This window comes from Rosa chinensis, chromosome 5 (assembly GCF_002994745.2).
Source record: "Rosa chinensis cultivar Old Blush chromosome 5, RchiOBHm-V2, whole genome shotgun sequence".
Lineage (NCBI taxonomy): Eukaryota > Viridiplantae > Streptophyta > Magnoliopsida > Rosales > Rosaceae > Rosa > Rosa chinensis.
In genome coordinates, this window is record NC_037092.1 from 21,549,482 (window position 1) to 21,569,456 (window position 19,975).

The following is a 19,975-nucleotide window of genomic DNA, read 5'->3' on the forward strand; positions in this document are numbered from 1 at the left end:
ATCAAGTATTAAATTTCGTCTACTGATTGGATGTTAATTTATTTAAATTGATAATCAAGATGAGTCATCAAATTGATACAATGGGGGTCCAAGACCCGGACCAAGAAAAAACCAATAGCTAATGCGAAGTTGCTAACACTCTTGGCCGAGCAATGCCATCAAGCATGGCTTGAAAAATAAAGGAAGGAGCTGAAGGACACCTGCATAATGTTAGGTCTTGATCAGTACTTCTTTTAGTTAAGATCTAAACTAAATTAATTTTTAAGTCAATTAATATGTAACCATTTATTTTATGGGTGAGGCTATTGCCACCCTATAAATTTTTTTTATTCACCATACTGGCTCATTACACCTTACATTTAATTTCAGTTATAAGTAAATCCAACCCATTTCTCTTTCCAGGAATATCCTCTATCATATGACATATCAAATTAAAAAAGAAATTTTATTTAACGAAAATTTCTCATTTAATTTATATCAATTAAAAAGACGTCCTAAATTATATTAAAGTTTCTTAATAAAATCATAATTTGATTTACTTCCATTTTTTTTATTTTTTCCATTCAGTTTCAATGTTCATTTATTTCAAACCATATTAAAAAATTAGTAAGTGCTATTATGAGCAATCAAAACAAAGATTGATTTTTTTTTTCCGTGTTTTAAATTTTTTACTTTTGGTGTTTATAAAGGTATTATAAAGATTTTGATGAAGTTAACACTAATGGTTTTGTGAATTGAATATCGAATTAACGATGAGGAAGCAACAAAAAGATAAAAAAGAAAATTGTAATAAATTGAAATTTGGATAGAGAAGATGAAGATTAATGTTATCAGAAGAGAAATTAAGTAGTTTTGTATTTAATTAGTTTTCCTTAAATATTTAAATTTTAGAAAATTAGTGTACTTATTAGTTATTTTGCATTTGGATAATATGATCTTTCAATAATTTAAATATTTGTAGAGTGAACAAAGAAAATGATAGAGTGACAATAGCCGCACCCTTATTTTATTTATAGGGAATAAATGAAGTTGTGAAAAAAAAAAACTCCGGTTAACCATGATCGTGCTGATATCATCAATCCTCTTCAGTTATTCTGCATCACGTGCCCATCACGTGATGAACACTGCACCACAACCTTCTTCTCAAAAAAAGAAAAAGAAAAAAAGTAATATATAAACCTACTGGAATCCGCCACTAGGGTTTTAGAGTCATCTCAGGGTTTTTGAGCTTGGTCCAAAATCGCAACACCTTCGTCTCTGTATCAATGCCGAAGAAGAGAGGGAGAGAGAGGCATCACAACCCGGAGCCATTTCTGGGCGACGACGATGGCGCCTCTGTGGCCTCCAAGAAGCGGACCAAGTCCAAGCAGCACCAGACCGACGAGACTCTGATTTCGTCGGGCATGAGCGCCAAGATTCTCAAGCAGGCTCAGCTTCAGCAGAGGGAGGTCGAGGACGACGAGAATCGAACCCAAAACCCCAACGCGTTATCGGACATCACCGAAGAGCCGCACGGGGTTGAATCTGATGACGACGATGAGGACGACCCCGATGAGTTCGGTGGGTTTCTTGACAATCGCGGCGAGGATGAAGCGTTTAAAGTGACGAACAGGATGACAAAGGTAAAGGTGTTTTTTTGGACATTGGTAATGTGTATAATCTTAGTTGGTGAAATTAAATATTGAAATTGAAATTGGGTGTTTGAATTGCAGGAGATTGGGAAGGAGTATGAGAAAGTATTGGGTAAGGCGGCGGTGGAAGAGGATGAGAAATTACTGGATGCATTTCTTTCGAAGGATGCGGGGCGGCAGCTTACTCTTGCAGACCTGATTGTTGCAAGGATTAAAGAGAATGATTCTAATATCACTCCATCAAATGCCAATTCAGGTGAAGATATCGGTACTTGAATGGATTACTAGGCTTTTTCATTAATGTATGTTTTTTTTTTTCGCTTATATGCTAATTATTGTAATTGGATTTCGTCGCAGATATGAGACCTTTGCCTAAATTGGATGCAGACACCATAGAAATCTTCAAGGGGTAAGCAATGCATTGCTTTTATTACTTGATGGGATTGATGCTTTCATGTAAAGTCTCTCTTTTCTGTTTAATTGAAGTCCAAATGTATCTGTATCCGTTATTTAATCAGCTGTTGGGTACAGCAGAGATGAAATCTGCAAATTTGTATTGTGTTTTAGTTAATTCTGAATTGAGATGTTCGTGTGTTAGACGAGTTGTTTATGGTTGGTTTACATTGTCTATAGGGTTGGCCAGTTTCTTAAAAAGTACACGGCTGGAAAGGTTCCCAAACCCTTTAAACACATCCCTTCAATGAATCAATGGGAAGATGTCCTATATTTAACTGAGCCTGAGAATTGGTCTCCCAATGCGATGTATCAAGCTACAAGAATTTTTGCTTCCAATTTGACTGCGAAGAAGGTAGAACGTTTCTACAAGCTTGTCTTGCTTCCACGTGTGAGAGAAGACATTCGGAAGAACAAGCGTTTGCATTTTGCCCTTTATCAGGCTTTGAAAAAGTCTCTTTACAAGCCTGCTGCCTTTTTCAAAGGAATATTGCTACCTTTGTGCGAGGTATAAGATTATTAAAGCATATCATACTTGTCCAAATAATTTTAGTATTTCTGAAACTTAAGGTGTTATTTGTTTGTATATACATAATTCTTCTTTCTCTTTCTGTCAATACTGAGGGTAAGTACTTTGGTATGTCCACCTCAAGGTACTATTCCACCTTGAGGTGAAGAATAAAAGCAAGAATGCTCACAATTATGGAACCATGCCACCATGGTTTTTATAGCACACTATTGTGCAATAGTTATAAATATACATGTGAAGTGTATATTGTTTTTTGGTGCTTCATGCCAGGCTAACATACTTTATTGAAATTTTCCTTTCTGCCTGGGAATGTTTTGGTAATTCTAACACCCTCCCCCGCCTCTCTTCCTGAACAGTCAGGGACGTGCAATCTAAGAGAAGCTGTCATAGTTGGGAGCGTCTTACAAAAGGTTTCCATTCCGCCACTTCATTCAAGGTATGTGATCTGCCGATCAAATGGGACTTTGTAACAACATAATGCTACCAAACAAACAGACCGTTTTAAGATTAAGAGTTTTTTTTTTTTTTTTTTGGGACTTGTAGTACCCAAACTTGCTACTACATTGTTTTTCTTCTCCGCATTGTGCTTGATAGTTATCTAAGCATTCCATAAATAAAGCCACGACAGTTGCATATTATTAAATCTTTAGATGTTTTGAGATACCAATTGAATTATTGACTATGACTTAGTGTCCTATTGTCTTATTAGAATAGTTATTCATCTTGTAGATCTCTCATACATGCTTCTGATGTATTTGCAGTGTTGCAGTAATGAAGCTAGCAGACATGGAATACTGTGGTACAACGAGGTATTTGACTCTATAATGCATAATTTGAATGATATAAAGGATATGTTGTCTCAAGTGTAACTGTGCTTTTGGTGCCCATAAAATTCTGAAAGGAAGATATTGCAAAATTTGGTTTGTAAGAAAATTTCTTTTCCCCCCAATTATTGCATTGGATGCCTCTGTCCCTGATGCACTGCAAAGATGTTGAATATCCCATTCAATCAACTTCCCCTGTATATTGCATAATGGTGACCAATGTTCTTATCTGTTTTGTCCAATGTATATAATTTTATGAATATTCATTATTGTATTTGAGGATCCACCAGTCTAGAAAAACTCTTAATTAGGGAGTGATGAAGATCCCTTGACATTTGGAGTTACTGACTTTTGGTTTTTAAATTGTTGCAGTTATTTTATAAAGCTTCTTTTGGAGAAAAAGTATGCTTTGCCATATCGTGTAATTGATGCTCTTGTTGGACATTTTATGAGATTTATGAATGAAACAAGGGTAATGCCAGTGATATGGCACCAATCACTTCTTGCATTTGTGGAAAGGTGGGCATAGTTTTAATATTTCCTTGCTTATGTAAGGGATGAGCAGTAGTTTTATTGATTTGTGGTTGTCCCTCATATACAGTTGTGTGCATAATTCTGGGCAGGTACAAAAATGATATACTGAACGAGGATAAAGATAATCTTAGAGTTCTTCTTCAAACTCAAAAGCACGATCTGGTAATAGCATTTTCTCTACAGGAGCCTCGATATTTGAATTGCATAACTTTGTGGAACTTTGTAATCTTGATCCGGCTATTCAATTGTAGGTAACTCGTGAAATAAGAAAGGAGCTAGATAATAGCCGCAGTCGTGGTGAGAAGGAGGATGACCTTATGTCAATTGATATCCTTTTATTTTCTTTTTTGTTTGCTTCGTGTTTCAATTGTTTCACTTAAATTTGTTCTTTTAGTTTTTGAATCTGTCACTATAGAGTTTTAAATCGAATTTCAAGTAGTGGAAAAAAATAAAACAAAGGCACTTTGTTCCCTTGACTTCACAAACCTTCTCCAGATTCTGTGATGATTAAACCTGTTGAAGAAGATATGTTTGATATTCCAGAGGTGCCTATGGAGGATGACTAATTTAGTTCTCAGTAAGATATCTGTTGATCTGTTTCTTTTCTCTTAATTCTTTTGTCATTTTTATAAGTTTCATTTTGCACTGTAGTGTTCTGTTTAGGTATATTTGCTCATTTAGCCAATCCATGGTTGTATTGCAGATGGTTGGCAGAGTTCTCCAATGAAATATTTCTCCTGGAAGAAGATGCAATTCTGTTCTTTCAGAAGTGATACATTTTTTTGACCAAATCACAGTTATCTAAAGGCTTCATAATCTAGTTTGTGCATATTCAAATTCGCGTTCAGAGACACTCTCCTTGCAGTGGCAATTTGAACTACTGATGTTTATCAAAACATCTTTTTAAGTATTTCTTACTGAAGATTCTTTGATGTACTGATATATATAGTTATTGAGTTTACATTGGAATTGAGACCTCAATTTGAAGGTGCAAAAAGTTTTGACAGTTCTCTGTTGATTTATATTTATTATGTTATGTGATGTTGTAGTGTCAATAGGGAATGCACTAGTAGTGTTAGTGAACTTTTTCAGTTGCAGGGTTGCCGTCTCTGGTTTTATACTGAACTGGTCGATACATGCTTCAAAGCTCAAATTTGTATGATGCAGGTACCGTATGATTAGTAAAGCTACAGCACTTTTCGAAGGGTAAAAAAGTGCCACTCCTGAAGCTGTACCTTTCGATTGAAGCTCGAGTAGAATCTCAATATCAGCTTGTTCAGATCATCATAAGTCGCCCACAATATTCTAACACTCTCACAGCAGCATGCATACTCCCATAATTTACATAACATTGTGCCAAACACCGAAACATATAAAAATTATCTGAGATTACACATCCAAGATTAAGAGGTAGCCAGTCATACCAATCCCAATCGAACAAATGCACAACATCAGTACTCCTATTCAGTAGCACTAGAAGTTGACCTCGATTTATGGTTTCAGAAAACACCGGACTTTGGTTCTCGACAGGGCCTGAACAGATTGGCCAACAAGGTTGACTTCCGTCAACTTCGACGTCATCCCTCTCCGTTTCCGAATCTGCTAGGATCTTATCGCGTGCAGCCTGTTGAAGCTTGCACAATCGAGGATCATCAGTTGGCTGCATCATACTGCTGGTGCTAACAATCTCTTTTCCTTCTTCACATTCTAGCGTGAAGCCTGATTCAAGTTCGAATCGACCAAGACAATATCTACTTCACGCATAGTAGTATCTAGAGTACGGATACGCCTCTTTCCTTCTTTGTAGATAATATCAAATGTGGTGATCCACACACGTTGTCTGTTGACATATTTCATGATAGTTTGCAGAAGGTAGAAGTTCAAGAAATATGTCCTCTCTCCATTTATCCAAAGTCACCTGATATACCCACATCTCACATTTCTCATGAGGCTGCATAGAAACCAAAATACAGCCGTACCAAATAGCATAACCAGTTATTCTAGTGAAAGACCAGTCCTTCTGATAGCGAGGAAATGGAGAGCATCTCTTCCAGCCTTCCAGGTGTCGGAGTGTGGATCATAAACCTCAGAGGGCGGGTGAGCAGCAAATTTGTTCACGTTAAAAATGAGACATGAGTACATGACTATTATTGCTTGCTATTCATGAAGGTTATACTGACATTGAGTTAGAGAGTGACTGTGCTATGCTCATTAGCCTCATGACATTGAGTTAGAGAGTGATTGTGCTATGCTTATTAGCCTCATGTCACAGGATGCTAATGATTTCTCATCTATTGGTCGGATAGTGGATGATTGTAAAAGATATGGTTCTAGTTTTTCTTATGTTCACTTCCGTCATGTCTTTCGAGAAGCAAATAGTGTGGCCAATTGTTTGGTACATCTTGCTAGCTTTAGTTATGTAAACGATTTATGGTTAGATGAGTCACCCGTTATTATTTGGGATGTGCTCTACGAGGATATTGCTGTTACTATACAAGGCTTTGGTTTAATGTCTTCCCTAACATATTTTATTTTAACTATTAATAATATATACATGTGTGAGACTGAACCTCTCAGGCTAAGTTTCAAACTCCTATTCCAAAAAATAAAAATAAAAAAAGATTAGAAAGTAAAAACCCTATAAGAAACCAATATGAAGTCACATTACTATGTTTTTATTTACTTTTACTATTTTTATTATCTATTTTTACTTTTATGTATAAAAGGACAAACAGCTCTTTCTGCAAAATCCCTAAACCATAAAATCCCTCCCAATTTCCGATTCTCCAAGATCCCTAACCCCCTTTTCTCAGTTCCCGCCCTCTCTCCTCTACTCTCCACCCAAATCCAATCAAAGCCCTTCTCTTTCCGGCGTTTGAAGAGCACCAAGCATGGGAGAGCGTAAGGTTCTCAACAAGTACTACCCGCCGGACTTCGACCCGTCCAAGCTGCCCCGAGTCCGGCGGCCCAAGAACCAGCAGATTAAGGTCCGTATGATGCTTCCGATGAGCATCAGATGCAACACCTGCGGCAACTACATCTACAAGGGCACCAAATTCAACTCCCGGAAAGAAGATGTCGTCGGCGAGGTACGTGGATCACCAATCTTGAATCTTAGGGTTTCTAATTGCCCAGCGCAGTTGATTCTAGGGTTTCTTGAATCTTAGGGTTTATAACTGCCTAGCATTGCGTTGTGGACTGGATTACTGATGTTACTATTGTTTGCAGACGTACTTGGGAATTCAAATCTTTAGATTTTACTTCAAGTGCACCAAGTGCTCAGCGGAGCTTGCGATGAAGACGGACCCGCAGAACTCAGACTATGTGGTGGAGGCCGGGGCTACACGAAATTTCGAACCTTGGCGTAATGAGGATGAGGTAAAGGAAGGAAGCATAGTGCTTATTTAGATGTGTTTTTTGTTTTCGGAGTTTGTTATGCTGTTGTGGACAATGTTTGATGACTCTGATTTGTGTGTGTGTTTGTTTTCAGGAAGTGGATAAGGAGAAGCAGAAGAGGGAGGCCGAAGAAATGGGAGATGCCATGAAATCTTTGGAGAACAGAACCTTGGATTCGAAAAGAGAAATGGATATCCTTGCCGCATTGGATGAGATGAAGTCCATGAAGGTAGATGCCTCACTGGTTGCTAAATATGAGTGACATTTCTGATTTTGTCTATATCCTTTAATACTGATACATTGTTTTCTACTTTCAGTCCAGGCATGCAACTGTGAGTGTGGATGAGATGTTGGAGGCTTTGCAACATACGGTTGCACACAAGGTATGAAAATGTGCCTTCTTATATTTAGTCCAGTTTAAACCAAATAGACACAAGTGTACTGACTGATGTATATATCCATTGTCATGAATGTTATCCATGTATGTGTATACTCGTGTAGTTCTTTATATGCAAACATATAGGAGCCTGGTTCCTGAAACAGGCAATAGTTGCAGCTCCGGCATCATGGTCTCCGTGAATTTGTTACAACTGCCTGTAAATTTGTTACAATCATAGAATAGCCACACTGTGTTAGGGAACGTACAGAGCCTGAGTCTGATCAACTGATCAACCAACCACATGATATTACCAACTCTTTCAAACAAGACACATTCAACTAGGGAAGCTGCCACTGGAGTGAAGAGCCATATATTCTATGCATTATGATTTCAACAACTGTTGCTTTAATCCCACATTTGAGAGTACTGAAAATTGTTGTGTTGACAGGAGAAAAGGCTGGAAGAGGAGGATGAAGCAGTCATAAAATCGATCGTATTCCATGTTAGTACTTACATTCTCTCTCTTTTCGTTTTTCTTTTTTTACTCCAACTTGAATATCTTTGATCTAGAGTTGTCTTTGTTTTACTTTCCCTATTCTTTTTTGCGGGATGTTTGTTTCTGATGTCTTTCTTTTTTCTACTACAATATATGCAGAACTCAAAAGATTATGTTCGAAGGATTGATGATGATGATTTAGATGATGATGAAGATTTATTAGAGCCGTTAAGTGGCAATGGTGAAACGTCTAATCATCTGTCAAAGGTATGACATTTTTACTGTTAGATAGGTATATATATATTGATGAACTTGCATAACCTCTTAGTTGAAAGATAACTTCTAGATTAATCCCGCTCTACTTTCTTAGATGTCTTATGATTATCTCATATGTCGTTTTTTTTTTTTTTTTTTTTTTTTTTTTTTATCTTTACAAGATAGTGTTCCTACGTAGACTGTATGAAGGATTTAAATAGGGGTCATTACCATCAAGTAACTGTTATTCCTCTAGATATAGCACTTCCCTTGTTGTAAATGGCTTTTATAGACGGTCTATTGCCTTGTGTTCTAGTTAGATATAGTTTCCAGTCATCATCAAAAGTCTGCTGTTATCCCTTACAAAGATTAAAGGATATGTCTTATGGTTGTTGCTTCCTTTGCATATTTAGTTTAACTTATTCAGAAATCTGCATTCCATGCACTTTGAGGTTTGTATGATGCTCACTGGTTAGTAAAATCTATTCAAGTATACACAGTACAGTTTCAAATCTACATATTATTTGTACAATGTTACCCTGGGGACTGTGGTAGAAGAATAGTTTTTAGGTTGTAATACTGTAGAGAATGGTTTAGCTTTAGCATATGCAAATAGAAGGTAAGTCGCACGACTTCAAAAGTTTTACCATGACTCCAATTCTTACATTAAGTAGTTAACATGAATGCACAGAAAAATGAGTGGGATTATAAATTGATTAAATTCAGTTCAGCTAAAACTCATGATGTCACTCTCGGAGGCAGATAATATTGAGCAAGCATAAGCCGTTTCATCTGATTAAGGAGGACTAAATTTGAAGTTCTGAAGAATAGGGCATTTACAGGATTTGAAATCGCATTCTTATCCAAGTCATAACTAAACTTTGTTGATGCCAAATCTTGTGGTATATACTACTGAATGTGTGTGTGGTGGTGCATGCTTGGTGGTGAATGTGCTTGTGTTTGAGGGTGAATGATAAGAATGGAAAGAAGAGAGAGCTGTGGGATGAAAATGGAAACTTTTACTTATAAATTCTAGAAAGTTGATGAATCTTATACCATATTAATATAATCAGTAATATGGTGTGTTCTTCCACTCATCTCTTCCCAACCCCAAGCAATTATCTTGTATGTTCCCATGATGCATTTTTAAGTATCCAGTCTGCATTCAAAACTCAGCTTTCTGTTAATTATTTTCCTCAACTTAGTAACAAAATCATTGTTAGTTCCAGCATATTATCCATGTTTCTGTGATGGACATAGTTATCTAATGAATATGTATACATATTTGCCATGCAGAAACGAAAGCTTAGTCAAGATAAAAGCAAACCAACAGATTTGTTGACAAAAACCAGTATTTCTGATAGCTCAAGCAGCAGAGGTATGTCAGACACAGAAACTGTTTATTATTGGACTATTTGTGTCTTTCTATTTGCTTTTCATTTGCCAGTACTAAACATGTTTTTATTTGACAGGAAAAAAGAATGGTTCAGAAGATTCTAAAATCATTTTTAAGTCTCCAACTGTTAGGCTTTCAGTAGTTAAGAAACCAGTGGTGGCTAAAGTTAACAATTTGGCGAAAGTGGACGAGAAAGAAGTTGGAGAGGAGTCCAAAAGTTTGACTAAAGATGAGAAAGAAGTGGACGGCGAGAATAAGACCGACGGTGGAAGCAACGTATTACAATCGCTGTTCCAAAACTACAACAGTGATGATAGTGATGAGTAGTTTGTGAATGTTTTGTTATACAATACTGAATCGGTGAATGTCTGTAGACAGATTTTCCTTCCAGACCAAAGATATTTAAATCAAAGGCTTCTCTGGTACTGATTGTTCACAAAAAAGACTCGGTGTATCATTAACATTGTACATGCTGTTTTAATCAAACAGTGTCAAGCTTGTTTGCCTTTTGGTAATTCATAATACAAGGAAATGTATGTGATTAAGAGTAAACCGGTTTTGGCTTTTCAAGTGAGTTGGTCACAGAGGAATATGTAGGCAACATCTCTAAGAATAATTGTTTATGGTGAAGAATAGAGTGCGTAGTCACACTATTCGCAAGACATTGCAGTTCTTTAGAATCCGTTCCTAACAGAAAAAGCTCGTAATTAAAACAAAGTCATAATGAAAAGAACTCAACTTTTATTAATAAGCCAATTAGAATTACATCATTGTCTCTTTAACCAGAGAAAATCTAATTCAATGAACTAACTAATGCAAAACAATGACAATCGTCTAACTATTTTCAGTAACTCCAAAGCAAATGTGACCAGGTGAGTAGAGAGATGTAGGTGGAGCGAGGCTCGCTTAAGTACCACTAATCTCAAAATCTTCCTAGACATCACACTTACTTTGGATGAGCCTAGTTTGAAGAAAAACTAAACCATTGGCATTTACTACAAAAATAATATGGCATTTGCCTACATATCTTGGAAAATATAAAAGACTTAATCAAAATCGCCAGTCTCTTGGCCTTTGAATTCTTCCACCCTCAGAGAGAGATCGTCACCTTGATCTTCTTGCTCCATGTAATTTGATTCCCTTGCTCCATGAAGAAAGATAAGCATCATCATGGTCAGGCTCCCTTGATCGAGGTGCCTTTCGGGCGCAATTTGGACAGCCATTGTCCTTGGTGGCATCACCACCATAGCCGGAGGCTCTGCCTCTCTCTCTTCACATGTTGACCTCCATGGTTCTGTGCATGCCTATCTTGGTGGTTACCTTCCTTTTTGGGGCGAGAATATGGACCAGAACGTCCAGAATTATCCCTAGTTTTAGGGTTTGACTCCTTGCGTCCTCCCTTAGGGGCGCGACTATAGTTAGACTCCGAAATAGACTTGGTTCCCACGAGTCTAGAGTTAACGTCCATAATTATCCCTAGTTTTAGGGTTTCATTCCTTGCGTCCTCCCTTAGGGGTGCGACTATAGTTAGACTCCGAAATAGACTTGGTTCCCACGAGTCTAGAGTTATAGTTCTTCACAAGGATATTGTCGTGCCTTTCAGCTACTTTCATGGCACCAATAAGCTCATGACACCTTGTGATGCATCATGTATTTACATCGATCCGATAATTCTTAGAAATTATCAGTGCATACATGAGGAAAGCAGAGAGAGTCTTCTCGATCAACATCGTATCAGTGATGTTTTTTCCATAAAACTTCATCAAAGACTTGATACGAAGGGCTTCCGAACTGTAGTCAAGTACAGACTTGAAATCACAGAAGCTAAGGCTATGCTATCTCACTTCTAAATCAGGAAGCCAGGAGTCACGAACATTGCCACATCGCTGCTTGAGTTTTACCAATAGCTTTCTAGGGTCCTCTTCATTGAGGTACTCATTCTGGAGCACGTCATTCATGTGTCTTGTCATGAGAATGATGGCTTTAGCTTGGTTTGCCTCAGTAGTAGCTCCATTTGCTTATAAAGTGGCAGCTTGTTGAGGAGTAAGTATGTTCTGAATTGGCTCTTAGATAGTATCGAGGATTCATTCAGCCTTAAGATTGTGGTGCACATCACATACCTATTTGTGGTGTCCTGCGCCTGTTGTCTCTAGTGGAGCAAAGTTCAACTTGTTCAGGTTACTCATCCTGAAAAATGACAAGAAATTAGGGTCAGTTTCGGAGAAAAAAAGGTTACCACATATAAAAGTTCTAAGCATAATCGCTCCCAAGAAATTAGGAATTTCTGAGCGTAATCGCTTCCAAGAAATTCGATCCCAAGAGGTATTGGATTAGATCGAAACAATGATGTGTTTGTGGTCGATTATAACTTCTCAAGAAACTCTAAGGTTGGAGGACTCTACAAACTCTAAGCTTGGAGTGAGCATGAACCCCCACAGTTCAGCTTTTGGTCTCCCCTATGAAGAAGAAATGGGGGTAGAAGAAGGGAGGTTACAAGTCCCCGAGAAAAAAGAGAGAAAAGAATAAAAACTTCAAAAAGGGGAACTTATAGAACCTTTAAACCATACCTCGAAAAGTGTCAAAAAATTGCCGGAAAAATCATTGGAAATGTCGCCGGAAACTGGTGGCCGGTGGTGGTGGGTCGACAAGGCTGCTGTGGGGTTGCTATGCAGGCATGTGCATGGGCTTGCGAGGCTGACGTGCAAGCTGTCGGTAGATGTCGAATGCTAGCGAGGCTCGCTGGCGAGTGTCGTATGCAGGGGTCGCTAAGGGGTGAGGCGGGGTTCACAGATGTTGGCAGGAGGTTAGCAGGCGCGCAGTCACTCCGCAGATGAGCGCAGGGCTCTCAGCAGTGTCTCGGCAAGACTTGGCAGAGTCTCAGCAGGACTTAGCAGGTCTCAGCAGGTCTTGGCAGGGGTTGGCGAGGCTAACTCTTCCGGTTTAGCAGGCGCGCAGGCTCTTGGCAAGTATGTGCAGGCACTCGGCAGATGAGCGCAGGGCTCTCAGCAGTGTCTCGGCAAGACTTGGCAAAGTCTCAGCAAGACTTAGCAGGTCTCAGCAAGTCTTGGCAGGGGTTGGCGAGGCTAACTCTTCCGGTTTAGTGACTTCTGATGGCTGGTTCAGGGCAATTCTTGCCTATTCTAGGGGTTTGCCGCCTGTTCTTGGCTCCTGCGATTGGGGACTTCAAGGTGTGCGGCTGTGATTGCTCAGATTTGAGGGCTACAAAATTAGGGTTTCGGGGTTAAGGCGTCGTGCTGATAACGTGTTTTAGAAAATCGATATTTAGGAGAGAATTTGCTATGCTTTCATTGATAATAGGGGTCTGTTTATATAGAGGATTACCAATCATAGAATCAAAGTTGTACATGGAAACATAATTGTACAATGAATGGATATCTACTAAGATTCTCCGAGATTATCTCTAAGAGTAACCCTATTACAACTTGCACAAGTAACTTAGAGTTTGGGCCAGACACATATTATGGATTTACTTGAACACATATAAGTTATGGATTTACTTGAACACATATAAGTTATTAACAAATAAATAAGGACAACATGCTCTCTACTTGCCACCTGTTATGAGTTAATTTACTTTTTTGCCCATTTTAACTTCTAATCCAATTCTTAAAGGAATCTATTACTTCTCAACAATTAAAAAAAAAAAAAAAAAAATCTCTTTTTGTTACTTTGCTAAGAGAGAGAAAGAGTGACGAAGAGAGAGAACACCGTCTAGATCTTCTTCAATTCAAACGCTCTCTCTCTCTCTCTACGAAGCCGCCATGGAAGCTTTTTGATTTCTCTTTTCCTATTGAAGGTGATCGAATTTCCAAGTTAGTTTTAGGATTCTTCATGTCTTCATGCTTTAAATTCATGCTTCTGTGCCAATTTCATGCCTTCTTAAATTTTCGTCATCTACTGTTTCATTCAATTTCTTGTAAATTTCTTCTAGTTCTGGTTCAATTTGTTTAGTTTTAAATTAGTGAAATATTTTTAGGAAAATTCTATAGTACATACCAGTATCTCATACACACATTTACAAATGTGACAACAAATTTGTTGTCAGAGTGGTAATGTTTAGTCCTATTTTGTGTAATCTTAGTTCTAATAATGGTAATTACACCTCTTACGACATTGTTACAAGCTTTTGAACAAATTCGTTGTCAATGTTGTAATTTTTGTTTAACTATATGTAAATAGTGTAAATGAATATGGTAACTTTTGTTCTCAATGTTGTAATTTTGATTCAAATAATTGTAATTTTTTGTTCAAATAGATGTAAAATGAGTGTATGAGATATTGGTATGTACCATAACTTGTCTCATATTTTTAGGTTGAATTTAATTTAATTTAATTTTTTTTTACTTTTTAATTTTGAGTCTGTGTATTGGTTCTTTAAAAGACAATTGGCTTGCAGAACATGTAGGATTCAATGAATGTGGAAAAAATATTGGATATGCATGCAGATGTATCAAAAGAATCTTCTGTGCAAGTTGCATTAGTATACAAATTAGCAACTCGCAAGGAAAAAACCAGATTACAAAGTCAGTCAATCCTAAGATCGAATATCCCGCAGGCCGTTGAATGAAAATTATTTCCATGAAGAGCGCTCCGATCCAAAGCTATATGATTATGACTAATGACTATGTCCACATATTTTTATGAAAGGAAGAGTCTCCTCTTGATAGAATCATAGAAAAGATGGTGATATATGCGAGATGACAGAGTTCTTTCCATCTCTACATTACTACGTATGAGGACCAGTTCAGAAACCGACCCGCCGACTGGGAAGAAGTCAGCTAGTTACCTAACACGTACTCGATTTAAACAAGTCAGGACACAGTGCTGGTTTATGGTCGATCTGTAAGTGGAGGACTGTGTTATGTAGATGGCTAGAAAGTTTTTCTTGTTTATTTAATTTCTAGAGCTAGCTTCAAACACAAGATTAAGACCGTATTACAAATGACGCAGTTGCAGAGAGCAAATTGTCAATTAAGATCTCCTTAATATTACTACTTTACTAGTTTATTAATTACTGATCGAGTTAGGAAGGTTGTTGCATGTAACTTATTGGCCGAACGCTATACTTAATCTAATAAGTGATAAAGAAAGAGCAAAACCCTCCCATAAACAATTAACCATCGAATTGATATGACATACATACATACATACATAATTATATGGTGTGTGTAGGGTATTTCTAGTGAGAGATTCTTTCTTTTGGCCATTTTAAGGGATCGATTATTAGACCAACTTTTCGATCACATATTGACGTCTTCACAATTCAGTTTTTAGGTCTATATGAGTATATCACTTATGCAAATTGATGATCGTTAAGGCGTTCATAACGGTGATTTATAATTATGAATATGAACGGTTCAAATTGATCAGATTCAGTTCGTCCGTTGATTTGATTTAGTTTGGGACCTTACCGATCATCAATTTAGCTGAAAATTTGTATAAGTGATCCACTCAAATAGAGATCTACTCATATAGTGATCTATTCAAAAGTGTTATATAGATTGCTTATTTTCGATTACATATTTACATCTCAATCATTCAGTTTTTAGATCTTTATGAGTATATCATGTCTGCAAATTTTCAGCCAAATTGATAATTGTTCAGGCATTCATAACTACAATTTACAGTTATAAATATGAACGGTTCAGGTTGGACAGATTCAGTCGTCTATTGATTTAATCTAGTTTGCTTACTTAACAATCATCAATTTGGCTGAAAATTTGCCGAGTAATCTATAAATTAAGACCTAGAAACTGAATGGTCGAGAAGCCGAAATGTGATCGAAAGTGGGTCCCACAAGAGATCCCTTAGTAAAAGGATACACACATATATAGACACGCACACACAAACGTACAATTTTCAAGCACTAGGGTCAGTTGATCGAATTAGGTTTATGTTTTTCAATTTCAAAGTGAATCCAAATCGATCATGCATGACAATGTGGAATTAATGTACATGGAAAGAATTTTCCATAGGAACGACCTTTTCCACAGCAATTCAAAATGCAGTCCTAACTTCTAATTGATTCATTTTCCGAACTTTGTCGCGGATGTAGTTACGTCTTGTGGCCACAACATAATAGTTTCCATAGACTTGGTCTAACCAGTTTCCATTTTCTATGCCGTTTGCCTTTAATTTAGATACCACCAAAAAAAAAAAAACGAAACCCTAGAACCTTTAACCCCTCTAACTCTATGTTATAACTGTTTAAGAATAATAGAATTGAGAGAGATTGATGAGAGAATTGTGTTTCATTATTGAGAATATGAGCCCTATATATAGGGATTATAAAGTACATGTTCTAATGATAAAGGAAAACTAATCCGAGTAGGACTAGGAATTCTAGAACCTTCTCTCCTATTACAATCATGGAACTACTACTAGTTTGATTAGACACACAAAGCTGATTTCCTTCAACACTCCCCCTACCTTGTGCCGCTCAAACTTGGTGGTGACGCTTCATCCGTTGCCTCATTAAAAACCTTGCTCGAGTGAAAAACCCAGTGGGACAAAAATAAGCTTGAGGAGGAGAAAAAGAGTACAAAACGTCCTTCACTCTTCGAGATCGAACATGTAGACATCATAACTCCCCCTGATGTAGATATCTCCCCCTGATTACTACAATCATGGGATTTCGGATAACTTTCTCAATCCGATGCTCTTCACATGTTTCTCGAATGTGGATTTAGGTACCGACTTAGTGAATAAGTCCGCTATATTATCCTTTGATCGGATTTAACTCACTTCAATCTTTAGAAGTGATTGTTGTTGCTGATTATAAAAGAACTTAGGCGATATATGCTTGGTGTTGTCGCCCTTGATGAAACCTAACTTCATTTGCTCAATACAAGCTGCATTATCCTCATAAATGCATGTAGATTCATCCGTGGTAGACTTCAAACCACAACTTCCTTGAATATGTCTAATTACAGACCTTAGCCATATACATTCATGTATGGCTTCATATAGAGCAATAATCTCTGCATGATTTGAGGAAGTAGTAACAAGGGTCTGTTTTGTAAACCTCCAAGATATCGCAGTGCTTCCCAAGGTAAAGACATAACCCATTTGGGAGCGACCTTTGTGAGGGTCAGAGAGGTACATTGCATCAGCAAAACCCATCAAAATATCATTGTCGTTTTGACGGAGAGGAGTAGGGAGACGCCTGCTACCATGGACGGTGGCAGCGGCAACATGGCCGACGGCTAACCCTTGGACGGTGGCATTTTGCCTCTTAGGGTCTGATCCCAAATTCCGTCATTCCTCTTCTCTCTGTAGGGATAGAATAGGCCCATATCAATCATACCTCTTAAGTATCGAGATATTGTCTTTACACCAATCCAATGGCGGCGGCGCAGAGCTATGTCGAGCTAACAAGTTTACTGCGATGCAGATGTACGGTCTTGTGCATTGAGCTAAGTACAATAATGCGCCTATTGCACTTAAATAGGGCACTTCGGCCTCTAATGATTCTTCATCCTCATCCTTTGGACGAAACGGATCTTTTCTGGGCTCAAGACTACGGCCGATCATGGCAGTACTCACAAGCTTTGCTTTATCTTCATTGAAGGGCCTTTAGAATTTTCTGAGTATATGCAGACTGATGGATCAAAATCCCATCACTATGGTGCTCGAGTTCTAAACAAAGACAAAACCGTGTTTTCCCAAGATCTTTCATCTCAAATTCGGATTTCAAGTATTTAGCAGTTTCCTTTAACTCATCTAAAGTCCCAATTAGGTTCATGTCATCGACATAAACTGCTACGATTGCAAATCTGGAACTTGTTCTTTTTAATAAACAAGCATGGGCATATTTCTTTATTAATATATCCCTTCCCAATCAAATAGTCACTTAGACAGTTATACCACATCCGTCCGGATTGTTTTAATCCATATAGTGAGCGTTTTAATCTTATTGAAAACGCGCTCCGTGGTTTAGAGCCACTTGATTTGGGTAATTGAAGTCCATTTGGAACCTTCATATATATATATATCTCTGAATCTAGATCCCCATAGAGATATGCTGTAACCACATCCATAAGCTGCATGTCAAGTTTTTCAAAAACTACCAAACTGACAAGGTAGCGGAACGTTATAATGTCAATTACGGGAGAATATGTCTCCTCGTAGTCGATTCCAGGGCGTTGTGAGAAACCTTGCGCCATGAGGAGGGCTTTATACCTAACTACCTCATTTTTCTCATTACGCTTTCTAACAAAGACCCATTTATGGCCAACAGGTTTTACATCTGGGGGTGTCTGCGTTATAGGCCCAAATACCTGTCTCTTTGCTAGTGAATCCTATTCAGCCTACATCGCATCTTTCCATTTAGGCCAATCCGCTCTTCGTTGACATTCTTCAACAGAGCGAGGTTCGATATCATCATATTCTATGATTCCTTTTGCAACATGATATGCAAATGCATCATCAATAGCCATAGAATTTCTATCCATTATCTCATGTACACTAGTGTAATTCATGGAGATCTCTCTATTCTCTGGAATCGGTTCTGACATTGGAGCGTCCCCCAATGATGTCTCTTGGACATAACCATAATCTGGAATATTCTCATGAGATGGATTATTTACATCGATGATTAATGGATTATTTTGTGCCAAACTCGCTTTCTTTCTTGAGCTAGAATCCATTGAACCTATGGGCCTCCCACGCTTCCTGGTAGGAGCCGTGGGCCTAGCCACAACGTCACCATCATTGTGAGAGGGGACGTTGGCGCCATGCTCAGTTGCCCTTGAGATGGCGTCATGTCCTCTAATTTTAGGGACATCAATCCTTGCAGGCATGTTTACAGCAAGTATATATGATCTCGTCACTTAGCGATATCAGAAAACGCATCAGGCATCGATTCTGCTACGTTCTGAAGATCGAGAATTCTTCGCACTTCAATTTCGGACTGTGCGGTTAGGGGATCAAGATGAGACAGAGTGGGGACAGACCACGACAATTCATGTCATTCCTGTTGAACATTTATGTTCTTATCTCCCCCTAACGACGGGAAGACTGTCTCATCGACGTGACAATCCGCAAATCTAGCGGTAAAGAGATCGCCTATCAAGGGTTCTAAGTAGCGGACAATCGTTGGAGAATCATATTCAACATAAATGCCTAATCGTCGTTGAGGGGCCATTTTGGTGCGCTGTGGCAGCGCAATTGGCACATAAACTGCACACCCAAATATGCGTAAGTGTGAGACATCACGCTTATAACCAGTCACCATCTGGGACGTAGAAAAGGGTTGAACGGCAGTAGGCCTTAGACGAATAAGCACAGCTGCATGCAATATTGCATAGCCCCAAGCAGAAATAGGGATATTGGTGCGCATTACCAATGTCATAGCGACCATTTGTAGTCGTTTAATGGCGGCTTCTGCGAACCATTTTGGGTGTGAACATGACGAACTGGATGTTTAACTTCAATCCCAATGGACATGCAATAATCATCAAAAGTTTTTGATGTAAACTCCCCAGCGTTGTCTAATCTTATAGACTTAATGGGATGATTAGGGTGGTGAGCCCTTAACTTAATAATTTGGGCTAGGAGTTTAGCAAATGCAGCGTTCCTTGTGGACAAAAGCATAACATGTGACCAGCGTGTTGATGCATCAACCAATACCATAAAATATCTAAATGGTCCGCATGGTGGTTGAATAGGTCCACAAATATCACCTTGGATTCTTTGCAAGAATGGTATAGTTTCTTTAGTGTCCTTTGCATAGGATGGTCTCGATCCTAATTTTGCTAAAGAGCAGGCTTTGCAGAATGAATGATGGGCTTTAGAAACAACCAATGAGAATTTTGGTTGAGCCACAAAATCAGAATTGACTTCAGAAGCAAAAGTTGGAGACAAAAGAGCATTGGTTTCATCAATGCCACCCTAAGGCCACAGGGGGACGGCGGCGCTGGCCAAGGATGGTCGGTTTTGGGGGTGAACGGCGCCGTGAGGCGCAGGGGCTCTTTCGGTGTCCAAAATCCGATTTTTACTTCTTTTTGTTCTGAAAAATGGATGTTCGTGTGAAGTCTTTAATATACGGATCATCATATCAC

The 19,975-nt window shown here is 38.3% G+C and overlaps 2 protein-coding genes across 2 annotated transcripts; both read left to right on the plus strand.

The window, feature by feature from the left end:
• The first annotated feature begins 1,171 nt into the window (after positions 1-1,171).
• Positions 1,172-4,989, plus strand: LOC112165094 (bystin). The gene is made up of 11 exons (XM_024301503.2): positions 1,172-1,622; positions 1,713-1,887; positions 1,989-2,040; positions 2,265-2,592; positions 2,970-3,049; positions 3,375-3,422; positions 3,810-3,956; positions 4,061-4,133; positions 4,223-4,298; positions 4,458-4,548; positions 4,675-4,989. Exons 1-10 carry the CDS (start codon positions 1,266-1,268, stop codon positions 4,535-4,537), a joined length of 1,416 nt encoding a protein of 471 aa, XP_024157271.1. The 5' UTR covers positions 1,172-1,265; the 3' UTR covers positions 4,538-4,548; positions 4,675-4,989.
• A 1,715-nt stretch (positions 4,990-6,704) lies between these two features.
• On the plus strand, positions 6,705-10,438 carry LOC112165095 (splicing factor YJU2). The gene is made up of 8 exons (XM_024301504.2): positions 6,705-7,060; positions 7,200-7,349; positions 7,462-7,596; positions 7,685-7,750; positions 8,195-8,248; positions 8,402-8,509; positions 9,794-9,875; positions 9,970-10,438. The coding sequence occupies exons 1-8, from the start codon at positions 6,863-6,865 to the stop codon at positions 10,218-10,220; spliced, it is 1,044 nt and encodes a 347-aa protein (XP_024157272.1). The 5' UTR covers positions 6,705-6,862; the 3' UTR covers positions 10,221-10,438.
• The last annotated feature ends 9,537 nt before the right edge of the window (positions 10,439-19,975 follow it).

Excerpts from the sequence above, each read along its gene's own strand:
- LOC112165094 (XM_024301503.2), top strand. The coding sequence starts at position 1,266 with ATGCCGAAGAAGAGAGGGAGAGAGAGGCATCACAACCCGGAGCCATTT. Across the intron at positions 3,423-3,809 it reads GAATACTGTGGTACAACGAG|TTATTTTATAAAGCTTCTTT; the intron begins GTATTTGACTCT and ends AAATTGTTGCAG. Across the intron at positions 4,299-4,457 it reads GGATGACCTTATGTCAATTG|CTTCTCCAGATTCTGTGATG; the intron begins ATATCCTTTTAT and ends GACTTCACAAAC.
- LOC112165095 (XM_024301504.2), top strand. The coding sequence starts at position 6,863 with ATGGGAGAGCGTAAGGTTCTCAACAAGTACTACCCGCCGGACTTCGAC. Across the intron at positions 7,061-7,199 it reads AAGAAGATGTCGTCGGCGAG|ACGTACTTGGGAATTCAAAT; the intron begins GTACGTGGATCA and ends TATTGTTTGCAG. Across the intron at positions 7,751-8,194 it reads AACATACGGTTGCACACAAG|GAGAAAAGGCTGGAAGAGGA; the intron begins GTATGAAAATGT and ends TTGTGTTGACAG.